A 26,691-nucleotide genomic window follows, 5' to 3' on the forward strand; every position below is an offset into this window, starting at 1 on the left:
AGTAAATAAGGAAGCCGTTTTCATATTCTTCCGCTTTTGTCGCTGATAAACGATTCCCCGCGCTTGTTTGTGCGTAGAACCATAGACTCGGTAATAAAAGACTGTTACTCTCTCTGTCTCTGCATAGCATGTTAGAAATTGGCTTGCTAGGCTTTTGGCCTTTTGTGCTTTTGTCCAACCCCTAGCAAGAAAAGCATAGTAGAGAACAAACACAAAAACAGTGACACCCATGTACTTATTATAAGAGGTAGAAGAGCCACTCAAAAAACCCCACATCCCCTTTACCAGTTTCCCTCTCTCTCTCTCTCTCTCTCTCTCTCTCTCAGAACTACTTGGTTCAATTTTTTCTGTCTAATTATAGAAGATGGACAACCAGCGTAGTCCTCTTCTCAACTTGGTTTACTACTGTCAAGGGAAGGTAGAGGTTTCTTCTATATAATGATATATTTTGAACAATTATTAGTTTACTATGTTTTGGTTTTATGTAGTGAAAAAAAATTAGCTCTTTCTTACTAGAGCTTAAAAATGCATAATGGGGTCTCTTACTTTGCTATATGAGAGCTAATTGTTTCTGGGTATTCTTTATTTTGATCATACAGACCATGGAAGAGCTAAGACATTCCCTGTTGTTCACTACTCTGGAGCTTGAACAAACAAAAATGGCAGTTCAAGAGGAGCTTCGAAAGAGAGATGATCAATTACTTCATCTCAAAGATCTGCTTGAGAAAACCATCAGAGAAAAAGATGAAGCGCAAGAGAAATGTCACAGACTCCTCATTGAGAAGCTGATATTCCAACAACACCAACACCAACAACAGGCAGCTCCTCTCTCAGGAATTTCCAGCATTGAAGATGAACCCAGAAGAGGAATTGACTCCAACAATGGCTTCTCATCCTCAGATTGTGAGGAGAGCATTGTTTCCTCTCCAATTGTTGACCCAATTCCACCACCCCAATTGCCTCCTCCATCACAATCATCACTAGAGCTAGTGCCTGAGAAGCCATTACCTGAAAAAGGTAAGCTTTTACAGGCAGTGATGAAAGCTGGTCCACTTCTTCAAACTCTACTTCTAGCTGGACCACTTCCTCAGTGGAGACACCCACCACCACCACTTGAAACCTTTGAAATTCCTCCTGTGACCATTCCTTCAGCAACAGCACCACCACCACCACAACTCCTCCCCCAAGACTCTTTGTTCAACATTAATGGTTGCAACACTCTCACCAACTGTGGAAGAGTCAATAGAAAAAGGGTTCTTTGTGAAGGCTCTGATTCCCCTACAGAGACCAAATACCAAAGGCTTGTTCTGCACTGACTACAAATTTAAACAGTAATCCCCATATTTGCCATTATAATTTTTAGAATTTAATACTACAATAGTATAGGCTAGTGAGCAGATTAAATTGGAAGTTGGGTATGTGACTGATCTAGCATTTTGTACAGAAGTTTGTTCTAGGCAAAAGAACCTATCCCCAAGTTTTTTTCTTTTTTTTTTTTAACTCACTGAAGAGAAGAGAAAGAGCTTCATGTTCTAGGCTACTTTCTACCGGGTATTTCGGGTGCAGATTTTTGTCTCTTTTTTTTTTTTCTTCTTCACATTTTTAGTTTTTACCCCTATGATGTGAAAGGGGGTTTGATTTCTCTAATGTTGTTGTGTGATTAAAATTGTAACTCTGATAGTATAGCTCAGCACGCGCCTGTGTGTGTGTGTGTGTGTGTGTGTGTGAGTGAGTGAGTGAGTGAGAGGCAGAACAGAGAGAGAGAGAGAGAGAGAGAGATAGGGATTACTACATGAAAGATTTAAAGCTGATGGGTGTGGAGTTGTTAAGGTTTGGGAAGAAGGGATAGGTATGGTTAACAACCAGCAAGGGTTAGAGAGAGCCTCTGCCTTGCTTGTCGGGGGTTTGAGTGGAACCCACAAATCAGAATCAGGATCTACCACTTTGGTGTGATGTATGATTTTATTAATGCAAAGTATAGTTTGATTATTATTGGAGTCTTTACCTCTAATCTTTTGTTTCTTAATATCAACAATATCTTCTTCTTCGTCTCTGTTTATTTATTTATGACTATTTCACTAAAGCCTCTTTTGTCTCTGTGTCTGCCTCCACTCACTTTGTTTATGCTTTTTTTTTTTTTTTTTTTTTAATGGAGCTAAAATTGTCTATCATTAGCTTAATCCATCCCCTCTTTCCCGAGTTAAGCAAATAATGGTTAAGATATCCAAGTAGCAAATGAAATTGCAGTACTACTGGACAAATTACAATGACTGAGCAATTTTGTAATATATTACTTTGAATTGCAAATGAAAGCATAATGGCGTGGTCTTCAATTCACAAATCACAATTCACAAGTCTACATAGACAAATTTCATTACTTGGGTCTCCACCTTTAGATGTCCAAATCATGGAATTTCAACTAGGAGCAAAATATCATTATTCACTAGACATGCATAAACAAAAATTACTCCAATTTTGCTTCTTTGTGCTTAGATCTCATTTCACACATCTACATAGAAAAAATTCATTTATTGGTCTTGACCTTCAGCTATCCAAATCAATTTGCCTGTTTCCACTACGAGCAAAATTACTCGCTTATTCTTCAATTTTGCTATGTTGGGCGTAATTCACAATCCACACTTTTTTTCTTCTTTTATTTTTTTAGTTGGAACCTGACCAAGGGAGGGGCCCTTTGGACCCAACCCTGGTAAGTAAACCACTTCACAAATCACACCTATACACAGTACGCACAATTCACAGGTCTTCACCTTCAGCTGTCACATGGACCTTGCAATTTAATTCTCACTGGCCCATGAGAATAGTAAATCCTTTCATACAGTATCAAGATTAATTCAATGACACAGATGCGTCAATTTTCCGTTTCTAATAGGATACCCACAACTGATAATGAAGCTAAAGGCTTGTTGGAAATTGTTCACAGATAACAGTTGTCATTTATTTGATTCTTAAAAATAAAAATAGTTTATAGTTTAGACATGTTTTGATATTCAGTTTTTTGAAAACTATAACTCAAAATAGGCGTTTTTTATTAATTCCCAGAACGGAAATGGTGACTTCTCAAACTTTATTGTTTTCAGTATATATAGGGGGGGACAAAAAACATATTTGTGAATTTTGCATTTGTTCTTTTATTTTTTATTTATGTTCTTTGAAATCAATGTTCAAAACCATTTTCTGAAAACACAACCAAACAGACTAATAAATCATCCAAGTGCAGCTAATAAAGAACCCTATGCAAATTTTTGATTCAAGGATAACAACATTTAAAAAAATATATATATAAAAAAAGCTATAGTAATAACCCCACATCTCGAATCATATTTCTCCTAAACTCTCAAGCATTTTATACATGAAGATGCGTCAATTAAGCTACAAGTCTTGATAATAACAGCAATTATTTGATGAAGAGTTGGAATGGATCCGCAGCCATAAACCCACAAAAAGGAATAATCGGATATTAAAAAAAGAGGGAACAAACAAGGATTGTATCTCTAACCGAATTCACTAAGTGACATTGAATTGTAGAGGTGATAAGAATGTTAGGCACAAAACCCAAAAAATAAGTGAGCGGTGTGTTTGTCTAGTCCACACGGCACAGAGGAGAGGAGGACGATCAATGTAAAAGTTTTCTTTGGTTAGGATCGAGACCCCTTGACCAAAGACCATAGGATTAGGATTAGGGGGTTTATTTCATTGAAATAGAATTAGACAAGACCTCCCAACTCAACTCAACTCTCTCTCTCTCTCTCTCTCCGCACATGGCAAACGTCCCCATCAACTTAGCACCATCATTAGCACTGACTTGTACATGTATCTTGAATAACCTTACTGGCGATTTGGAGGTTTGAAAAGGAAAGCCACCACAGAGACATGGACGTCTAACATTCTAGGCCTAGCCCATAGAAGGATTGGACTAATTCTACACACACTTAGACCAAACATTTTTTGACAAAATTCCCTTTGTTCCAGAACCTTTTTTTGTTGAGCTGGCAATGGCAACTAAAATGCTTTGTAAACCCATACAAAGACCCAAAACGGAATCACAAGGATAACACAAAGTCTATTATCTCATGCAAATTGGACTCTCACAATTATAAAGATGGCCATGTGACTTCTTGTCAACTTAGACCGTGCCTATATTTTATTTTATTTTTTTCATTTCTTTCTTGTGTATAATTATAACATTACTGGGTATTCAATTTATGATTGGTTGCTAAAAAAACTAATAAAAACAAATCAGTTATACAAACATATCAGAACATTCTTGTTTGAAAGCTTTCACTTTAATCATCTCATATGCTTGATTTCAAAACCAGATATCCTTCTTAAGCCTCGTAATATAATAATGGTACACCAACATGTTTTTTGAGAGATAGTTTCAACCTATGACGATCGCTCCTGATGATAACTCTTTATTATTAGACCAAAACATTAATCAGTTTTTGATATAGGCGGGAATTGAATCCCAGATCTTTTATTCAACCATCAAAGACTTTACCAATTGAGCTAATTAGAACCCACGGTATAGCAACATGTTTGATACACATAATGTTAACACCCCCCCCCCCCCCCCAAAAAAAAAAAAAAAGAGGTTCAACCCATATGTAATCAGGTATTGTAACTATTATCAGAGTAAAAACATGTCTGGAAATATACTCAATGCAACACAAAATCATTGTATTGCATGAAATTTTATGTACAAACTGTGATTGTTCAATAGCACATACAGGAAAATTTTTCTACATGACAGGGCAGTTAATTCTGCAACCGCAGATACAGGAATAATTGTTAGAATTCATAGCGAGTCCATATCATGAAATTTTTCAGTGCAGATAACATCATAGCCTAACTCCTCTATGATGCATCCTACAGTGATAAGGCACTCGCCAATTGGGTTGTATGGTTGAATGCCAAAAATTTGCATTAATATTATACTCACATTGGCTGCATTGACAAAGCTGCTGTTCTTTTACACAGGAAACATCTCCACAAATTGCTGTTCCTCAATCATCTTCATCATCATCTTGATCGTTCGGATGATTGTGCTTTTGAGAATTATACATCTCAGCCACCTAAAAATACAAAATTAAATTGAAAAAAATACTAAAAGAATAAACAAAATACATTGAGTTCAAACAAAAGAGTGGAGAAGAAGTAATTTAGAATTCCTCTTCATATTTTTAATTTATTTCCCTCTTTATTCTGCAATCCTATAATGAAATAATAAAGATTGTTGCTCACCTGCTCGGACGATGTGGACTCCTCTGGTTTCTTATCTTCACGGACACGCATCAGCCGAGGAAATCGAAGAGAAATGCCCTTTTCAAAAATAAATGAAATTAGATGATGAAGAAAGCAGCTTATCCATTGTGTTTATTATAAAAACAAGTCAATATCATATATCCAATCAACCTTATCTGGATCCACTATGCCAACTGCAGCACGATGAACAGGGCTAATAGTCAAGTCTGCAGCTTTCACCTCCCAGACCTGGAAGACAATTACACAACATATGCATGAAAAGGAGCTGCACGATTGTGAGTTTACAACACTCATCCAAATTATCACTGGTGTAATTATTCTTCAATTTTTTTTTGGCATTTTTAAGAACCCAAATTAAAATACAGAAGTTATTTCTAATTTTTATTTTCGTTAATTTTTTCTTTATCATCAGAATTCCTCAACAACCATATGGAGGCTAAAAGAAAAGGAAAAAAAATATAATGATAACCCAAAAGTATCCAGAACAGATCAAGCAAATTAAACAATTGTCATTGTTTTAAACAATGATTTGAAGTTTTAAACTACCAAATTTTGTTGTCAATAGAGCAGTCAACAACAGTTATCTGGGCAAAAGTACTGTATCTAAAATGTGCAGTATGTATGCAATCCTCAAATCCTAGACAATTACTACACACACAAAGAAATGAAAATATAATAATAACTTGCACAGATTCATGTATCGATCCTCAATGTCTCCAGTATTCGTAAAGAGTAAAGATACAGCAGGAGAGCAGGAAAGGCCAAACACTAACAAGGATAGTAAAAAATAGAATTCTACCAATTTGTAAACATACAGAGTTCTCACATTATTTGAAAACATTTCTTGGTTTTTTAATAGAGAACTCCAGTATTCCCATTACAAGGATTTGATAGTTGCCTCTCATGATGTATCAAACACAAACCTGTTCATTTTATGATATATAGGTGCTGAGAATATCTCTATAGATGATGGGAATTTTAGAATCCCTAGGGTGTCAACAATACCGGTCCAGGTCTTGCTCACTCAGTCCATAAGACAGGATCCAGGGACAGTCATAAAAACTTTCTGTCATTTATAAGGAAGAAAAGTTCCATATGATCACTACTTTCATCATATAGAATACAGCACATTACGTATCTATTTGGCATCCGCTTATAAGCTCAGCTTTTAGTTTTTTAGCTTTTATGTACCGCTTTTTAAAACTTCACTTTTTCCCGCCTTTTTCACTTTTTCAAATTTTTTCAAGGTACAAGTATATACTTTAGCACACTTTCAACAAAATATTTTCAGCAAAAAGTAAGAAAAATTATTCCCAAACAAACACATACATGTGACTTAAGAAGCTCATTTGCAACTTATGAAAACGAGATGGAAAGCAAAAACATAAAGACAGGAAACAAGGAATATTTACAATAAACAAACATAGCAATAGCATACAACAATAATGATGTGAACTGTGAAGACTCAAGAAGCTCAATTTGCAAGTTTTGAGAAAAAGATGGGAAACAAAAGCAAAAGGAAAGGAGTTAAAAGGAATATTTACAATAAACCAAAAAGACAAAATTGTTACCTCAGCAGGTTCAAACCATACATCTGGATTCATTGAATCTGCATACCGGTAGTACGACTGGAATTTATAAGAATGTTAGTTTTTTTTTTTATTAAATTTTAAAAACTAGAAGCATTATAAACTTTATTCAAAATAGAGGACATCTGTAACAGAATTCCTCTTAATGAATTGCAAGCTAAATGAGAAGAATGTTAGAACTTGAAAGTAGCAAGTAAAATTATACCAGGAGCAGTAACTATAAACAACCCTTTAGAGGGAACATCAGAAGGAAAGAAACAAGCGCAGACCTTTGGTTCAGGAATCACTTTAGAAGCGAGATTGGTAGAACATTTTTCAAGCACTTCTTCAGAAAACCCAGTGCCTACCAATCACATTCAAATATTAGACCAGATGATAATAATTAGGTAAAAACACTCAATAGTGAGCGACCAGCTGCAAAATCACATATTTGACTCACCTATTTTACAAATGCTTTGAAATTCTTCATTATTGCTGTCATAACAAGCAAGGAGAAAGGCACCATAGAAACCTAACGAGAAACAGTATATCACCATCAATGAAAAATAGGCTTCAACTTAAGATTATGGCACTGACAGAAGAGGAAAAGAAAGATAGCACAGCCTATACATCATACAGAAAGAAACATAATGTGTAATTGTCAATTTAACCCTGGGTTTGGTTACTAGAAGCAAAAAAGAAAAAAAGAAACACGTGCTTGCATGTACTATTTCAACTGAAAATGCGTTTTTTTCAGTTACCTGTACGCTTCCCACGGCCATAGAAAGCAGCAATAGGTACCAAATCTAGTGAGTCCCCTAAACTGCAGAGCATAGCCAATAAATAAAAAGAAAATCATAAGTCATGGTAAAAATATGGATAAGAGGCTGATATGTAATCCTTCTTCATGTAATTTTACTCCTTACTTATCCATGTAATCTTTCTTCAATTTTAGCCAGTTAAGTGACCGCTTTGCAGGCTCGTATGTAGCATCTTTAGTCAATGTTTTGATAATTAAACCCTCACAACTGCAAACCAAGATTAATTAGTAACGTAATAAGAGTAGTAGTTCAATTTTTTTTTTTAAACCATCTTAATGAGAAGGCAAGTGATCAGGCTAAGGAGACTCTGCCTATTAAACATTCTGAGAGTAAAAATGATTCAAGACATTAACGCTTGCAATTTATGTCTATGTAACCAGGAGGATATTCATTAGTGAAATGCATTTGCATTCAAGTTGCTATATTGATGTGATTTAATGGAAAAATAACACATCAACAACCTTGAATAATATCACCTTATGAATTCATGTCCCCACCATGCCCTACCAAATTATGAAAGGGATACCTTGCATTAACCGCACTGTCTTGAAATTTCTGTATTTCATCTAAATCATTTGATGTTATTGCAGTTGCAAACTGGAAAAATCCAGCTTCTTCCTCAAAAGAGCCATATAGATGCTGCACAAATTGACAAGCCCAGAGGTATGATTATATTATCATGCTCTGACTCAGATGCATAAATCCAGACCCAGAAAATAAACAACAATAACACATAAAAATCAGATCTCCCCAATTGAAATAATGCCATTCCTGCAATGGATATGTTTAGTCAAAGGACCATCAATTAAAAAACTAAAAGATTGTATATACATAACAATCTAATAGAAACATCACACCACCAGGGCATCATCCTCCAAAACTCCATAAAACCACTCAAGTAACTTTACTCTCCTATCTCTCAACAAGCATCAGTGCTCTGTTACTGCTCAATAACCTTGTCGAGTACAACTGATTCTTTAAGTTAATCATCAGATTAACTACATTATTATTGAGATCCTCAACTATGATGCTTGGACTTGGGAACAGGTGTCAGGGGCATGTATGTGTTTAGTCCCTACGATATGTGGCCAAAACGTATGGTATTGATAGAACACGCCACATGCATATGAAGCAAATACATGATTACTAAATTTATACAGAGCAAAGGATCACAAAGAGAAGTATCTGTAGTATTAGGCAAAGATCAGAAACCCCATATACACACCTGTGTCGTGTTATGTTAACACAGGTATGACTGCAAATTGAAGGGTCCAAGCAACATAGATCCTCATAGTCCAACCATTGCTGTCGACAACCATTTACGGGGTAAAAGATAGGCAACACCATTCCCAGACCACTATTAACTTCTCATGCTCCATATTGAGTGCATGAAAATTAACACATACATGGAAAGTGGATCATGACAAGCCAAAATGTAAGTGCCAATATGATTTACAAGAAAATTACTGACAATAATTGGGAGAAAAAACTGTTAATATCAAAGTTTGGATGGTATCTTCCTAATGAAGTTGTTTATACAATTGCTGTGTCATGCCAACTACATTAATAATGTGTTGTAACCCCATTGGTAGAACTCACCCTTGAAAACCGGCTTACAAGGAGAAGGTGCCCAAGAGCTTATAAACATATGTTTAAGCTTACACTTAAGCAATGTGGGACACTAGAATCATAACATACCACCACGCTCTGTAGCCGATGTTCACGACGACTCACTCTAGCGACACTAACCCAATGGTAGCCCTTCCTCTTTTGGTGACTCCACTCACCTATCAATTATTTTAATCTAGCCTCTAGGTCGTCCCCTTTGGGATCCGACCACAAAACCACAACTCATTTGATCCCATATTCAATGAGTTACACCTAATTACTCAAGGTGTTGGTTAGCTCTAATACCAAATGTTGGGAACCCATGGGTAGAACTCACCCTTGAAAACCAACTTGCAAGGGGACGGTGCCCAAGAGCTTATAAACACATGTTTAAGCTTACATTTAAGCAATGTGGGATACTAAGATCATAACATAATGTTGCACTACATACCACATATTGCATGGCAAAAGTATAGAAAACCATGAAGTAACCTCCAATATCATAAATGCTGAACTAGAGGTGAGGACTCCACCATGTCATCTATGGAAGAATTGTAACAATTTGATGGTGAATCAAGAACAAGATTCCAACAGACATGATTCAACTAGGTATTCAAACCAGACTGATAACTGTATGACGTACAATAGACCATTGAAATTTTCATGGTGGACTTCATCAGTTATATTTTTGTCACATGTGATAAATAATTATGATGCATGAGTTGTGCAGTCACATGATGAATTGGCAACCATTCATGAAGAAAGGGAATCACACAAATTGTCAGCAGAATAAAGTACCAACTTAGATGTCAGGACAAACACCAAATATAGATAATACTATTAAATACTAGAGGGCAAACACACGAGCAATAAAAAGCACTAAATCAGCAAAGATGAAAAAGGTCATACCTCCCTACGAACTTTAAGTTCCTCCTGAAGAAGCGGTTGGCCATTAAGATATAACATATCAAAAGCAAATATGCAAACATCAACCTTGATATCACTCACATCCACATTTTTACGAGCTCGAGTGCTGAGGGTCTGTCATAATATACATTTATAAGAATACCACTCAGCTCAACAAAGCCTATTGACAACTACAAGGAGCCATGGGTTAACAAATAGATATTTTCACCAAACAAAGAAAATAAATCAATCAAAAGTTCTCTTCAAAAGGTTTTAATTATTTCTTCCCTTGAGAATGATGGAAAAGCATAACAGGTAAATAGATGGCCCTGACCAATAGGATAAGGCACATATAGCAAGATGAACAATTTATATGATAAAGCCAAGGCTAACTGGCTAATCCCTATGAAAATATAAAACGTTTTGTGAGACCAAAAATTAACCAAGAAATCAAGAAAACCATAAGAATTTTTATTACTTTCTCATGACAATTCCAATGAAGCAGAATGAAAGATGTACCAGTCCTAACATCATCTTAAGCATATTTTTTTTTTTTTTTGCATCATTCATTTTGAACTTCCATATATTATAGTCGATTTATGAAACTAGCAAATGTTTCTAAGAATAAAATCAGCATATAAGTTATAACACTGTCGTCTACGACTTTATTTTATGACATCTCCCTAATTTTTTTTTTTTTATGGCATGGAACCTCACCAAGGCAAGGCCCTTGGACCCAACCCCGGAGAGTAAACCACAGATACACAACCCCACTGCCCCCCCCCCCCCCCATCTCCTCCCTAAAACTGAAATTTTTGAACTTGCAGAAACCCAATACTTGTGGCAGGACCCACTACCATGCAACATAGTTTAATAGGAATATAAAAGTCCAAAAGAATAAAACAACATGAACTGATGTAAATCTAGTTGTTGCTTCAATATGCCTGGGACATTTATGAACAAATGAAATGCCACACATCTTATCAATATGTAATGGCATAAAAACAAATTCAGGGCAGGGTCCAAAATAGGGTCAATGTGCCACTGCCTTGAAAAAAAATTATATACATTCCCCTTTATTCAATGTTCTGACTTCTTCCTGTGCTGTTTAACCCAAAACAAAAATGAGTTACTAACTTTTCCTCTCACTTGGACCACTTTGTAGACATCTTTCATATATTTTTACAATTATAAAAGATTTTTTTATGGGTTTGAAGTATTTGTTTCCATTTTGAACTCTGACGGGGTATTGAGACTGAATTCCTGATTAATGCTGAATCATTGCGTCTATAAAGAATGATATAGGAATACATCAGTTAAATATGAAGACACTTTACCTGGAAGGGAAGAATAATCTGTTTTTCACGGTTATAAGCAACAAGTTCACAATCCAGAACAAATGATCTAACAGATGACTTCTTTAACCTGCATACTGATGGTAAACATTAGCAACTATAAGGATAATAAACTGTCTACTAATCGACTGAAGTACTAATTTAACATGCAAACAAGCAGTGAACACCACTTACTCTAACACATAAATTGACTACCAATACAAATGTTATACCCTAGGCTAGCACGTGACATATTGTGAAGAATGGAACTCAATGATGATAAAGTGATAAGAGCAAAAATGATTGGACATTCTATTGGTAACCACAGGATCTAGTGACATAACATTGTGAAGAAAGGAACTAAATGTCATAAAGTGATAAAAAATAATAAATAAATAAAAAGAGAGATATTAAGTGGAGTTGTAGCCTTAGGCTACAACCCCCTATAGTTTTCGTTACTGAGATATCTTTTTTTTTATTGTTCCTTGTAGCTAAACTTTATCCTAAATAAAAATGTTTTGACATTTTACTGGTAAATACAGGATCTATTTTTCACTTATGAAAGTTTCTCCACAAACAGAAATATGAGAAACCTGCTCATAATTTGATATTTTATGGAGATTTCTACAGATACTATTAAAACATACATTCAATATAACAGATAGGAAATATCACCTATAACAGAAATCTACCTTGAAACTGTAATGACAACATCAGGAAACTTTCCAGTGTTCCGTTCAGCATTTCGACTATATATCTCAACCAAACCATTATCCATGTAATGTATCTGTGCCAAATACAGTAAGTTATTGCACATGACATATACCTTTAACAGTACAAAGTTGGTGGTTAGTTGTTGGACTAGGTAGTATCACCTGGGCACGTTCTCCATCATACTTATATTCACAGGTAAACTCAGAATCCTGAAATTTACGTACAATCTCCTGTACCGTTTTAGTTGGCTTTGCTAGCATAGGTCCAACTGGAACACCAGGTGTAAAGTTACATGTTTTTGGGAGATTCCACACACCACCACTAAGAAGCGCAGGGACTATTTTATCATAGACAGGAAGTAGAGAGTATGCTTGTTTAACAATCTTCATAGCCTGATGCAAGCACAACCATAAAATCTAACTAAAAGAGAACATTAAAGCAAAAAAATACTTATGCAAAGTCAACCAAAATGGCATAATATTTACATCCACTAAGAATACTTGTAAAATCTAACAAACTCAGTCAAAAACTAAATCTGACAGCAACATGGAACAGGTCAAAAAAGAATAAATAAAATGAGGGGGGGAGGTTATCAGTGATATAGAACCAACCTTTTTCTAGCACCTAATAAAAGGGCTATAATGCAACTGGTCATTGCTCACAATACAAATGAGCTTCACATGACAAAATAACAGATGTTGCCTCCTTTTATTGGTAATTACATCTACAGCCGGGAAGGCTTGAACCCACAACCTCACCCATGTTGGAGAAGATTTTGTTTGAACTAGTCTATTGGCACTAGCAGATTTCACCCATTACCTTAAGATCTTGACAACATTCTATTTCTTTCTAGAACTTATGAGATGTTGGACCTTTCACCAGATCACATTCTCAGACCCTGAGAAGAACTCACTGTACCATAGACGTGTGGACTATCTACTGGGAACCTCCTAAGCTCTTTGCCAACTATTTTCCTATCTCCCTACAACATTGACAAAATATTGGTGCACCACCACTAATGAGATATTATTTCTGGACCTCTTAACCACAATTAAGTACAAATAGTACACATGAACTCAAAACAAATATTTGTATTTTGTTATTATTTATTTCTAACTCCATGTCAAAAAAATCGCATACTTTCCACTTAAATATAATGGCACGGAATACAATGCTATGACCTACCACCAACCTGACCCCAAACGCATACTGCCATGAGATACAGAATAGTTAAAGTGATAGAATCAGTTTAACATCATAAAAACTGTCAAGAGACATGGACACTTCAAACTCAAGTGTTATGCCTACAAGGTGATGCCTTTTCTAGACCATTTACCTTAGGTAAACATATACACAAAAGGCTTTCCACAGTGTCAGAATACCTGACATACTGCAGCATGTTTCCAGACCTAAAGGAAAGAAACTCACCTCTTGTATAGGAGACTGGATGTTTGGAGGTGGTGTAGAATCTTTTTGGGTATGTACAGCAGCTTGACCCAATGCAGCTAAAAGAGTCTGCTCTGCCAATCCAATACGCAACTTTGCCTACAAAAAAAAAAATCATAAAAGCTTTAAAAAGAAGAAAGGAGTCAACAAGTTTTTTCTTATAAGTAAAGAAAGGAGTCAACAAGTTGATATCTGATAAATGTCCAATTTGCAACCTGAAGTAGACGAATTAGATATTGAGGCTCACAATCGGTGGCAGCAACAAGTAGTCCCTTGATATGGTTTTTTTTCTTCTCTTGACTATCCTTCCCAGATTCCTTTCAAAAGTTCAACATAAGAACAAGTTAATTACAAAAGGAGTACTTTCTAAAACCAATTTTTAACCCCGCTACAGAGTTCCCACACCTCCCCAAATATTCAAGTCCTGAACATTGTCAAACAAACAACAGTGCCTCTAGATTATATTGCACAGGGTATATCCATATTAACACCACAATACTTGTTTCACAGATACAATTTATATTGGAGTAATAAATTAGTCTAGAAATATAATAAAAACTAATCATAATTCTCCGTTTTAGGATGTGTAAGCCATAACATGGATCACAAACTTTGAGAAATCCAATGATTCAACATTTTTTGCTCTTTCTAAAGTCAACTACAAAGGAAAAGTCAAAATCCTGTAGTAAGTTGTCCCACGCCACCAGGGGGGGGGGGGGTGCTGTTGGGGTAAATAGCATTAAATAATAGAAGAAGCCCACAACAAAAGGCTCAACATTTCAAACAACACAGCTAAGAAGGATGGTAACAATTTTTAGAAAAGGATAAAAAATAAAAATAAAGCACTGAAGGGGAGAATATATAGAACCAAACTCAATATGGTAGGACAACCCAAACCAACCATCACAACATATATATTCTACACTCTAAATCGAAATATTAATTATACCTACAACCAAAAGACACATGAATACTTAAAATAAATTTAAAATACCAATAAGCTATAGCTTCACTGGCACTTCTCCCATAATAATTGGTTGGAAGGTAAGGTTGTGGGTTAATAATTAAAAAACATAAGCTTAAAAATTGAGAACTGATATAACTTGGAGGTGGTGGGCACATTTTTAAAGAATGGCCTTTATAACCCTGACTACCAAAAACTACAAAATTCCTAAAATAAGTTGTTTTTTTATATATTTTTTAGCATAATTAAAATTCCTAAAAGAAGTTAAATGAATCCTATCCCTAGTTATAAATCAGTTTCAAATCAATTTCATTGTCAAGACATCTTCAATGCACTAAAGCACATAGCAATATTCACATCTGTGTCCTTTCCAATTTAAACTCAGATTCTTCTTGTATCCTGCCAAAAGAAAATATACCCTTTGAGCTAACTGCAGGGCACTGCAAGTTCTCTGTTGTGTGAGTCAAATGCCCTGAAAGAACTAAAAAACTCCACCCCTGATAATAATCCTTATCCAAGACAGTCTACTGAATGAGGATTATCATGAATTCATGATCTATTGGGTCCAACCTTGCAAACCATAATGCAAACCTCAAAATAAAAATTTTCTGGGATCAGCTTTTGCCACCCCTAATGATAATAAATAAAATACTAAGAAAGCATGAAGCCTCATTATGAAAAACATGCTCACAAGTCTCCAATTTTGACTTTGGTTGATTCCAAGTATAATCAGTCTTCTGAAACAAGGATAAACCCATTTTCTGAAGCAGTATATTATTGACATCTTCAACAGAAAACCCTAAATTGCATTCACAAATGCTTCGCAAATACAAAAGCAAAAATAAGAGAAAACAATTCTCATAATACATCAATCCATGGACAAACAATAGAAGTCTAATTCAAAATAATTAGAATTATGAATTTAACTTTGGAAAAGGAGATATTGTACCTTAGCAATGAGCTGGAATGTATTAAAAACCTTGGTAACAGTTAAGGCATCAGGCTTGCGCATCATAGATTGAGATGAACGGCTTGCTTTCGCAACAAGACCCAGGTCTCCCAAAACCTAACAATTTGAACAAAACAAAATAAACTTCAAAAAGAAGGCAAAAAGAACTGAAGTCATAGATACCAATAAATCCAAAAATAGGAGTGGACTCACAAAATAAAACAGAACAGATTTGGGATTCTATCAAAATGAGGTTTCTAACCAGCTGGATTTGACAGATGAGGCAGGTTGCAATGTGAACAATGTTTATCCATACAAAGGCAGATCTTGCGAAACTTTTATTAATTTCCACACTGACTGGACACAAACAGACAAGCTATAGCCTGAATTCATATAATCTGTTAACCTCCATAGCACCACCTGACCAAACTTAGTAAAATTTAGACTTAAATCATAAAACAGATACTGAGTCCAGAAGCCTAGCATCAAAAGAACAGTTCTGCCAGAACTTCAAGCCCATTTGGTCATTTTTGCATATTACTTTCCTTGTCCTCAATAACTTTTTGCCTTCTCTATTGTTATTTTCTTATTTCCTACTTATCAAAATATATATATATATATACACACACACACATATAGTTCTTATTTCCAGCCCTCCTTTTCATTTCGTTTTCAAGAACCCACCAAATGCATCTTCCATGTTTTCTATTTACTTAAAAACTACATTCAAGCAGGCAATTCAAAACTTACATAACACTCACATTGCCAGGAAATCAGCAACCAGAAAGTCGAAGCCCTCCAATATAATTATTAATCTCAATATTCTTAGACCCCCCCCTCCCCCACACTTCAGCTTAAATTCCAACCATGTGTTAGATTCCTATATTTTTGCAATCTTTTCTCTTCCTACATTTCATCAAATCAGCATCCACTTTTTTCATTCATATCTCTTGCTACGTTTCATCGGCAATTCAAACCTTTCATCTATGCATTCTATTAGTGACTAAAGATAACACACTTACACTTTTTCATACAGCTACGTAACCGATAAAACAAATGTACCTGGTATTGCTTTTTAACCTGCACCTCAGTCCTCCCAAAAGCCTCGGCAAGCGCCTTAATGATGGAAGCATCCCCAATTCCAAGCTCCGTCCCCTCATGCGCCGGGGCAATCCTATTGGCCGAAAGATACACAATCGGCACAAGATCATCTGGGGTTGTAACCATCACAGTCCTCAGCATATTACACACAATATCCGTAGTCAAAATCCGCCCCGACTCGTTCGAAATCATGTCGAAAACCAAACAAAGAAACATGAACGGAACACGCTCGCCCTCGCCCCAAATCGCCACCGATCTCGGATCAAAATCCCCTGCTTTCTTCTCCTTCAATTCCGGCATTTTGCTCTTCAATTGCGCAACCCTCTCCTCCACGCCGATCACCTTCGTCTTCTTCTCCAACCCAGTCAAATTAGGATCTTGAACACAGCTTCCATTCTCTTTAACCTGCTTGGTCTCGCTAGACTCTTCGGGTTTCGCGTCGGAAACGGCGTTACCAGGCGGCGAAGAATTGGGGATTTTGGCGGTTTTGGGGTTTTGGGGAGGGTTGGAATCTAGGGTTTTGCGCTTGTTGGGAGAAGAAGATTGGGGCTTTTTCTTGGAGGCGGCGGCGCGTGCGTTGGACATGAGTGCGTCGAAAGCGGAAGGGGGCTTCGACATTGTGAGGCTAGGGTTTTTGGAAGAGAAGGGTTTTGTGGAGACGAGAAAGGAAGAGAGTGTTTTGAGAGCTGAGCGAGAGCGAGAGAGTGAGAGTGAGAGTGAGAGTGAGAGTGTAGGGTGGTGGTAGTAGTAGCATGAACGTAGTGAGACTGAGAGCATAGAGCTTGAGACCAGAGAAAGAGAGAGAGAGAGAGTGTGGCGGTTTTGTTAAGAAACGAAGCCAACAAATTTAGGGGAAATAGGCATTGGCGGGAAGATTGCACTTGGGGAGTATTAAAGGATTTTTTTTTTTTTTGGTTTATTTTTAAAATGTTGGAGGTTTTTTTAAATATTATTATTCCGTTAAATATTAATGAATGTCCTATAAATATTGGTTTATGAATTTTTGTTTATACAAATTTTAAGACAAAAGAGTAATTGATATTTTTAATAGTTTTTTTTTAATATTTTTCATAAAAGTGAAATACAAATTTTCTAAAATTATCTATTAATAAATGCCCTGAGGGGTAGGACATTCATTAATCGGACCCTATTACTATTATTACCATATTGGAGTTGAAACCAATAAGTTTCTTGAGTCAAAAGTGATAAAGATTTAAACTTTAAATTGAGGTGATTTCAATCCACATTCTGAAATTAAGATCAAACACCATAATTTGCCAATTTTTTTTTATTGATTTAATTCACAATTCAACTCATCACATGATTCAAGATTATGTAAAATTTACCATCATATTGTAAATTTTAGTTTACTCAATTGATAAAATTTTTTATAATTGAATAAAATATTTAGGTTTCAAATCACATGTATACCTAAAAACCAAAACTAGTATCTACTCATAAGGGATAAATATCATGGTGTATTTTAATAAAAAATAAAAAATAATTTTTATTCTTACTATATTTACTATGGAATATTATACCAATCAAAGAGTTACACAGATATTAATATCTCATCAATCCCATAATCTTTCTAATTTATTTATCCTTATGTTATAGTTATAACTAGGGGTGTCCACGGGTAAGGTCGGGTCGGGTTTGTGCCCAACCCAGACCCAACCATAATTTTTTGGGTGGGTGAAAATCAAAACCGAAACTGACCTGTATTAATAGTCGGATCATCTGGTTTGGGTCTATCGGTTTCAAGTAGGTTGCTAGTCAATTTCAAGTTTTGAAGTCAGTGCCAATATTTCGCCGGATCGATCAAGATCTGGCTGATATTTGGCCGAATCCATCGAATCTGGACTAAATCTCAATGAGATCTCGCTGGATCTAGTGGTTTTCATGTTGCTCTTTGTCAAAAAAATCAAAAATATCGTTAGATCTGGTGGATTGCAGTGAATTTCAAGAAGCTCTTTGTCAGAAAAGCTTTGGATCTCACCAGATTTTGTTGATTTTATGGTCGGGTCGGGTGGCTTGGGTTTTTAGGGAGGAAACCCGCTAGCCAACCTAAACGGATTGGATTCTGTGGGTGGCAACACACCGGCGACTGTCAGATTGATCGATTCGAGTGGTGGCCGGTCAGTTTCGGGCAAGTCCAACGGGTCACCAGGTTGTGTGGACACCCCTAATTATAACTCTTATGCATTCTATGCGGGGGGTATTATTACTATTTTGAGGGAGTCTAGAAAGCCTTATAGGCATAAACAAATACATACGGTTTAAGAAATTCATGTATAGAGTGCTCATGGTTATTTTTATGTAAAGTATTTTGTGGGCAAAAAAAGATGTTTCTTTGGTAGAGAGCATTGAGCTTAACCACTTGCTCAAAGTTGGTCAAATAAAATAGATTGTTTCTTTCAACTTTTGGTTTTTTTTTTTAGAGATAATTACAATATGCTGCTAACCTCACAATTTAAACTCTTTCCTCCCAATCCCTCAAGCACTTTGGGTGTCAATTCAACTAAAAGGCCTTTGCCTTCAATTTTTGGTTATGCTTGTGAATATTGTCTCTTTTAGCTTTTGACTCTACTTATTTCACAAGCACAATCAAAATAGAAGCAACTATAAACACCTTATTGTATAACTTGAACCCATATTCCTCTATCACAACAATACAAGTGGCCCAACACCAAAAGTCAAGCCAAATGGAACATAAAGCCTCAAGTGATTTCAAAATGAACTAGCCTTGTATACAAGAGTGAAGGAACTTCTTTATTTTTAGCTTATTTTGTTAACATTTCACATCAACCAAAACTCCCCTTAGATTGTTCGTCCACTAGTCAATTGTTTTTTCTAATTCCTTTTTTATTATGTGTTGGCCAATTTATTGTGCCTTATCGATAGAATGGAATGGTCAAGCTTCAAGAGTTTGTCTTTGTGTTGAGGAAAGTTTTCATTTTATTTCTTTTTTATTTAACCCATATTCCTCTATCACAACAATACAAGTGGCCCAACACCAAAAGTCTAGCAAAAAATGGAACATAAAGGCTCAAGTGATTTCAAAATGAACTAGCCTTGTATACAAGAGTTAAGGGACTTCTTTATTTTTAGCTTATTTTGTTAACATTTCACATCAACCAAAACTCCCTTAGATTGTTCGTCCACTAGTCAACTGTTTTTTCTAATTCCTTTTTTATTATGTGTTGGCCAATTTATTGTGCCTTATCGATAGAATGGAATGGTCAAGCTTCAAGAGTTTGTCTTTGTGTTGAGGAAAGTTTTCATTTTATTTCTTGTTTATTTTCTACTTTTTATCTATTTTTTTTCCCAATTTTGTTTGTTTTGTTTTAATTTAGTTGATTGACAGTAAGGTAGTAACGTATTAAGATTAGAGATGTAGTTTCTCCCCCCCCCCCCCTAAATTACAGTAGAAGTTTATGCCTTGGGCACCTTATCTACATGAGTCTACATAAGCACCTTAGAAGGCCTGCTTACCCAACATTTGTCGCGCATACAAATGTCTCTTTAAAAAAACCCAAAACATTCTAGTTTGATTCCTTAAATGTTATTTTATGGTTTTGTTTTATCATTCAAATATATATACATGTAGTGGTATGCCTAATATATGAAATGTATGCTAAAATTTAGGTGCTTAACACTTTCTCAAGTCCACACTATAACTTCTTTTTTTTTTAGGGTCAAGTCCACACTATAACTTTAGACCTAAAATATGGTTCTTGAAAATTATACATAGGGTTTAAATCAAACATGAGACTGAAACCAATTATCAACTCCTATTCATGGCCCAACCCTTGAGTTAGTGGCTTGGCCCAATCATTGAGTTAATGACATACTTATATTCCTCCCACATCACGCTACACCCAATTATAAAATAGTCACATGGTGCTTTACAACATAAAAAAAATTTCTGATGCCTGGGGCGCTTACAGTGACATTTAAAATCCATGATTTTTAAAAACTTTGTATGAACAACACAATCAAAATAAATTCTATATTGTTACAAATTGAAATGAATTGAATGATTTAATTATAAATGAAATTATATTACCTAAGTTTAAGAGATTTAAAATTAAATTTAATAATTTATTTAATAATTTTGGTTATATAACAAAAACTGTGTCTATATATATATATATATATATATATATATATATATAGAGAGAGAGAGAGAGAGAGAGAGAGAGAGAGAGAGAGAGAGAGAGAGGGGTTCAGGTTACACCTGATTTAACTTCTAAAGAGTTACACATTTTTTGGATCATTGATTACTATTAGATCCAAGGTCCCTTAGATCTAATAGTAATCAATGATCTAAAAAATACTCATATATCATTATTACTTCCTTATTTTTTAGAAATTAGTGATTTAGGCATCAACTCTTTTTATTAAAGGAAAAAAAAAAAACTACAGCATTAACTCTCCACTCTCTTCCACGTTATCATCTTCTTCCTCTCATCCCCTCTCACATATTTCTTCTTGCACTATGTACTTTTAGGCCATTACCATTAATTTCTTAACAGTATTTTGTCTTGAGGTACTAGAAAATATTAGAAGTATATGGCCAAAGTCACAATTGTTTTAGAGAACGATTGTTGAGACTAAGTATTTCTAAAGCCCACATGACAAATATTATTCAAGGTAATGCCAAAACTCAAATGGATGAAAACAAATTTCTCCTTTTTTTAAACCATATACTGTGGTTAAATAATGGCAAAACAATACTCCATTCATAATAAATGAGTTTGCAAAATGGTAATGTTTATTAAAACAAAATAAAGATAGCTTGTATTTACAATTTTATCTTGAGAATTTTATGAATAGTGGAGGCTTGAAAGTATAGTGCAAAAAGAATAATTATTCATAAAAAATTAATATTTATTGCAATAAAAATATAACCAAACAACATATTAGCTAAACTATATAAATAACTATTACATTACATTGCCTATTATAGTCTAACAAAAATGTCCTTAAAGTTATTTGTGGGGGGTAAAAGCTCTTGAATGAACATTTGGGCTTTGGGCGTGATTGGCTAGTACCAGTTTGTTTTGATCAGGGTCTTTAGGCTCACAAGTCAGTCCGCACTGTGGAGGTCTAAGAAGTTGTTCGAGGAGGAGTGTCTCCTCGGACAGGCTCAGCAATGACCCTGGGACTTGCTAAATGGGTTAGAGGTAGGATTTTGGAACAACTGATGGGTAAAGGGGTGACCCAAGCACCCTTTAGAAGCAAGGATGTGTGAGAAATATCTGAGAAAAAAGCTGCTACCACCACATTAAAGGCCCTGCATCTATCTCCCTGGCCGCATTAATGGGGAAATGACCTCTGAACAGTAGAATTCAACCTTCTTGCTATTATTTGAAGACTTCAAGAAGATGGTGGATGGGACAAGTATCTAAGGGGAAAGATTAATATGACACGTGGATGAATCAGTGAAGGAGAATAAGTATATAAGGAAACGAGAAAGGAAAAAGAAGGGGGCCGGACCCCTTAGCTAAAAAGAACTAAGAATTGTAAACTTTGGCATAAAAGGAGAATATTTATACAAATCGCTCTCGACTTACGTCCGAGGAGGTCTTTTTGTCATACCTGTTTATCATTTTCACGAATTGTGGCACTCTACCTTGTTAATTGAACTTCCAACATCCCGAACCTAGGTTTCAAATCCATACTCTACAAATTTAATTGTATAAGGCTCAGTGGGCCTGAGCCCATCACCTGCTTTTAGGTCCGGGTACAATGCGCTTACAATTGGCGTCGTCTATGGGAAATCTAGTGTTGAAGGAATTGGAACATCATGGCAGGCTTAGGTCGGTATCATGCAGAGTCTCAAGGATCCCAGCCCGAAGATCTTTTTGAGCATCTTGAGCGTCGGAAGGATTGAAAGGGAAGTGTTCATACCGTATATCCTAGTGCCAGTCATACGCGTGGCGGAGGCAGTGCCACCTATGATGATGATTCCAGGGCCATGCGGAGGGAGATTGACCACCTCAAGAGAAAACTACGCCGTGTCAAACGAAGGCAGGCTTCACCCCCATCTAATCCTTCTTCAGGGGAATCCCAAGGAAGCAGTTACAGTTCAAGGTCCAGGACTCCCCCTAGCGAAACCTTCTCTTGCAAAGGGGATGACCTACCAGGTCGTAAGCATAAGAAGCTTCCCTCTAGGGGCTTGGGGAACAATGCTATGAGCCAAGCGTTACACCAACTCTCAAAATTGCCTTTCTCACGTAGGATTGAGAAAGGAAGGCTCCTTAGACGGTTCACCCAGTCCACCTTCACCATTTATAATGGCAGGACAGACCAGGTGGAACATGTGAGCCACTTTAATCAGAGGATGGCAGTTTATTCTCAGAACGAAACCTTGATGTGTAAAGTCTTTCCTTCTAGTTTGGGACCTATTGCTATGAAATGGTTTAATGGACTAAAGTTAGGGTTTGTCAATTCGTTCATGGAACTTACTAAGGCATTTGCGTCTCGGTTCATTACATGCAGCAGAGTTCCTCGGCCGTTGGACTCGCTATTATCTATAGCCCTGAGGGAGGGGGAGACATTGAAAGCATACTCCAACATGTATTGGGAGATGTTTAATGAGATAGATGGAGATTTTGACGAAGTGACGATTAATACTTTTAAAGTGAGCCTTCCCACTAATCATGATTTAAGGAAATTCCTGACCAAAAAGCCCGTACGGAGTGTACGTCGCCTCATGGACCGTATTGACGAGTACAAAAGGGTTGAGGAAGATTAACAGCAAGGTAAGGGTAAGGCGAAGGTTATCCCGCAGGAGAGAAGGGATTTCAGGTCGGATAGATACCATAACAGTAAGTCGAGGAAAGATTACTCTAGGTAATCTGACTCAACCACTCCTCAAGCAGTTAATACTATATTCCGAGAACTAGTACACCAACTGCTGGAGAAAGTCCGTAAGGAACCCTACTTCAAATGGCCCAGCAAGATGGCAGGGGACCCTACGAAGCGAAATCAGAATCTTTTTTGCCAGTACCATCAGGATGTGGGTCATACCACCGAGAATTACCAGACCCTCTGGAACTATTTGGAGCAGCTTGTTAGTGAGGGAAAATTGAAACAACACTTGTATCAACCAAACGGGTAAGGCAGCCAGTCAGGTTCAAAAAATCAGAAGAACAACTCGCCTCGGCCGCCCTTAGGGACGATTAACGTCATCTTCGCTGCACTTGGCAGGACCGGTTCTTGTCCTACTAGGGTGATGGCAGTGTCACACTCCCAGGCCGAGGAGTCAGGCTCGAAGTCGAAGAGGATCAAAGGGAGTGCGCCTGTCTTGGGATTCTCTAATGAGGATAAGGTTGGGACTATCCAACCCTATGATGACATCCTGGTGGTCACGTTGAGGATAGGGAATTACGACGTTAAAAGGGTGATGATCGATCAAGGCAATGGTGCGGATATTATGTACCCTGACTTATTCAAGGGGCTTAAGTTGAAACTTGAGGATCTCACTCCTTATGACTCGCCATTAATAAGTTTTGAAGGGAAGGCTATTAAACCAAAGGGACAGATTCGATTGCCTATACAGTCTGGCTCGAAAATGGTTGAGGTGGATTTTATTGTAGTTGATGCATATTCCCCATACACGGCCATCCTTGCCAGGCCCTAGCTGCACACTTTGGGTGCTGTCTCCTCGACTTTGAATGTTAAAGTAAAATTCCCTTCGGGGGGATTCATCAAGAAAATTCTTGGTAGTCAATTAGCGGCCAGGCAATGCATATCGGCTATAGTATTACATCAAGCCAAATCAGAGTCCTCGGCCTCGGCTGGGAAGGACTTATAGCAATTAACAACTCTCGATGCGCCTGATGCGGTGACAGCAAAGGAGGCCATGTGTGAAGATTTGGAGAGGTTTCTAATAGCCGATGACCCCGAGAGGTTCTTTTAAGTTGGGATACGGTTACCACACCAAGAGAAGATGGAATTGGTGAAGTTTTTGAAAAATAATATCGATATCTTTGCTTGGGATCCCTATGAGGCTCCAGGGGTTGACGCAAGCTTCATTTGTCATCATTTGAATGTCAATCCTGCCGTTGTTCCTAGGAGGCAACCACCTCAGCGTTCCTCCAAAGAGCATTTCGAGGCTATCAAAGAAGAGGTGCTCAAGCTCAAAAGGGCTGGTGCTATTAAAGAAGTTTTCTACCCGGAGTGGTTGGCGCACACAGTTGTGGTGAAAAAGAAGAATGGAAAGTGGAGAGTGAGTGTGGACTTCACAGACCTAAACAAAGCCTACCCGAAGGACTCGTTCCCGATGCTACGCATCGATCAGCTTGTGGATGCCACGGTCGGGCATCCTCGGATGAGCTTTTTAGATGCTTTCTAGGGTTATCACCAAATACCATTGGCGTCGGGTGATTAGGAGAAGACTGCTTTCATAACTCCAACGGGGAATTACCACTATAAAGTGATGCCGTTCGGATTGAAAAATGCCGGGGCGGGGCTACTTACTAAAGGATGATGACTAGAATGTTTGAATCGCAACTTGAAAAGACCATTGAGGTATATGTGGATGATATGGTAGTAAAGAGTAAGGCAATACCTATGCATGTAAAAGATCTGGATGACACCTTTCAAATACTTAGGAGATACAAGCTGCGCCTTAACGCCTCAAAGTGTTCTTTTAGGGTGGGTTTCGAAAAGTTCCTAAGCTACATGGTGACTCATAGAGGGATAGAGGTGAATCCAGTGCAGGTCAGAGCTATTCAGGGCTTGCAACCTCCTTGGAATCCAAAGGAAGTTCAAAAATTGACAGAGATGACTACTGCTCTTAGCAGATTCATCTCTCGGTCAGCTGACAAGTGTAGACCTTTTTTCCAACTGTTAAATAAATGAAAAGGATTTCAATGGTCCGAGGAGTGTGCTTTGGCTTTCCAGCAACTTAAGGAATATCTTTCTCGGCCGCCCATCATGTCTCAGTCGGAGCTCGATGAAATCTTGTTTGCATACCTAGTCGTAGCCATTCATGCAGTCAGCCTAGTTCTTATAAGGGACGACAACGGGGTACAAAGACCGGTTTATTATGTTAGCAAATCCTTGAATGAAGTTGAGGTACGTTATTTTCCTTTAGAGAAGGCAATCCTAGCTGTAGTCCATGCCACGCGGAAGCTTCCTCACTATTTTCAGTCCCACACCGTAGTGGTTTTGACTTAACTGCCCCTCAAGTCGGTGTTGCGAAGTGCTAACTATTCGGGGAGCGTAGCCAAGTGGGGAACTATTTTGGGAGCTTTTGATATCAAATACATGCCACGCACCTCGGTGAAGGGCCAGGTTCTTGCGAATTTGGTGGCAGAGTTCGCTGAACCATTGTTAGAAGAAACTACGAAGGAATCACGTATGAATGAAAACTCAGTTGGCATGATCACGGATAAAGGACCTCCGATTTGGAAAGTGTCCATTGATGGGGCAGCCAACCAGAGGGGGTCTGGTGTTGGACTTGTTTTGGTATCCCCTGAGGGAATTATTTTTGAAAAATCATTGAGATTAGCGTTCTCGGCCACTAATAACGAGGCCGAGTACGAAGCAGTCTTGGTTGGTATGTATATGGTACGAAAAATGGGGGGAAAGGAGGTTCATATGTTCTCGGATTCTCAGTTAGTTGTAGGACAAGTGATGGGGACCATGGAGGTTAGGGATTCAAAAATGCAAGAGTACCTGACCCAAGTCAAATGTTTACAATCCGAGTTTGACTCTTTCATCCTTTCTCATGTTTCTAGAAATGGAAACACATATGCGGACTCGTTGGCCACTTTGGCGACATCCTTAACTCAATGTTTGCCTAGGATTATTCTCGTTGAAGACTTGCTAAAACCAACTCTGACCACTGCAAGTGCCGTCCATATCCATCTTATAAGCCCTGGACCAAGCTGGATTGACCATGTGGTCTCTTTTCTAAAAAGTGATATTCTACCCGAGGACAAGTCTGAAGCAGATAAGATCCGTAGAAAGGCGTCTCATT

The 26,691-nt window shown here is 37.1% G+C and overlaps 2 protein-coding genes across 2 annotated transcripts; one reads left to right on the forward strand and one right to left on the reverse strand.

The window, feature by feature from the left end:
- Nucleotides 1–261: 261 nt before the first annotated feature.
- LOC142608407 (uncharacterized) lies at nt 262–1,992 on the forward strand. Its single transcript, XM_075780181.1, has 2 exons — nt 262–418; nt 600–1,992. The coding sequence occupies exons 1-2, from the start codon at nt 365–367 to the stop codon at nt 1,314–1,316; spliced, it is 771 nt and encodes a 256-aa protein (XP_075636296.1). The 5' UTR covers nt 262–364; the 3' UTR covers nt 1,317–1,992.
- A 2,647-nt stretch (nt 1,993–4,639) lies between these two features.
- On the reverse strand, nt 4,640–17,526 carry LOC142608223 (DNA ligase 1-like). Its single transcript, XM_075779954.1, is given in 18 exon segments — nt 4,640–5,093; nt 5,263–5,340; nt 5,434–5,511; nt 6,855–6,911; nt 7,142–7,215; nt 7,312–7,383; nt 7,613–7,674; nt 7,778–7,879; nt 8,199–8,311; nt 10,190–10,321; nt 11,524–11,611; nt 12,213–12,307; nt 12,396–12,626; nt 13,663–13,779; nt 13,896–13,997; nt 15,594–15,710; nt 16,656–17,409; nt 17,411–17,526. Coding segments are annotated over 18 exon segments (2,379 nt in total). The 5' UTR covers nt 17,449–17,526; the 3' UTR covers nt 4,640–5,024.
- Between the last annotated feature and the right edge of the window lie 9,165 nt (nt 17,527–26,691).

This window comes from Castanea sativa, chromosome 8, assembly GCF_040712315.1.
Source record: "Castanea sativa cultivar Marrone di Chiusa Pesio chromosome 8, ASM4071231v1".
In the NCBI taxonomy this organism is placed as follows: Eukaryota; Viridiplantae; Streptophyta; class Magnoliopsida; order Fagales; family Fagaceae; genus Castanea; species Castanea sativa.

What these genes read in the sequence shown, in the direction of transcription:
- LOC142608407 (XM_075780181.1), top strand. Translation starts at nt 365, where the DNA reads ATGGACAACCAGCGTAGTCCTCTTCTCAACTTGGTTTACTACTGTCAA. An exon ending in TTTACTACTGTCAAGGGAAG is followed by an intron (nt 419 to 599) that starts GTAGAGGTTTCT and finishes TTGATCATACAG; the next exon opens with ACCATGGAAGAGCTAAGACA.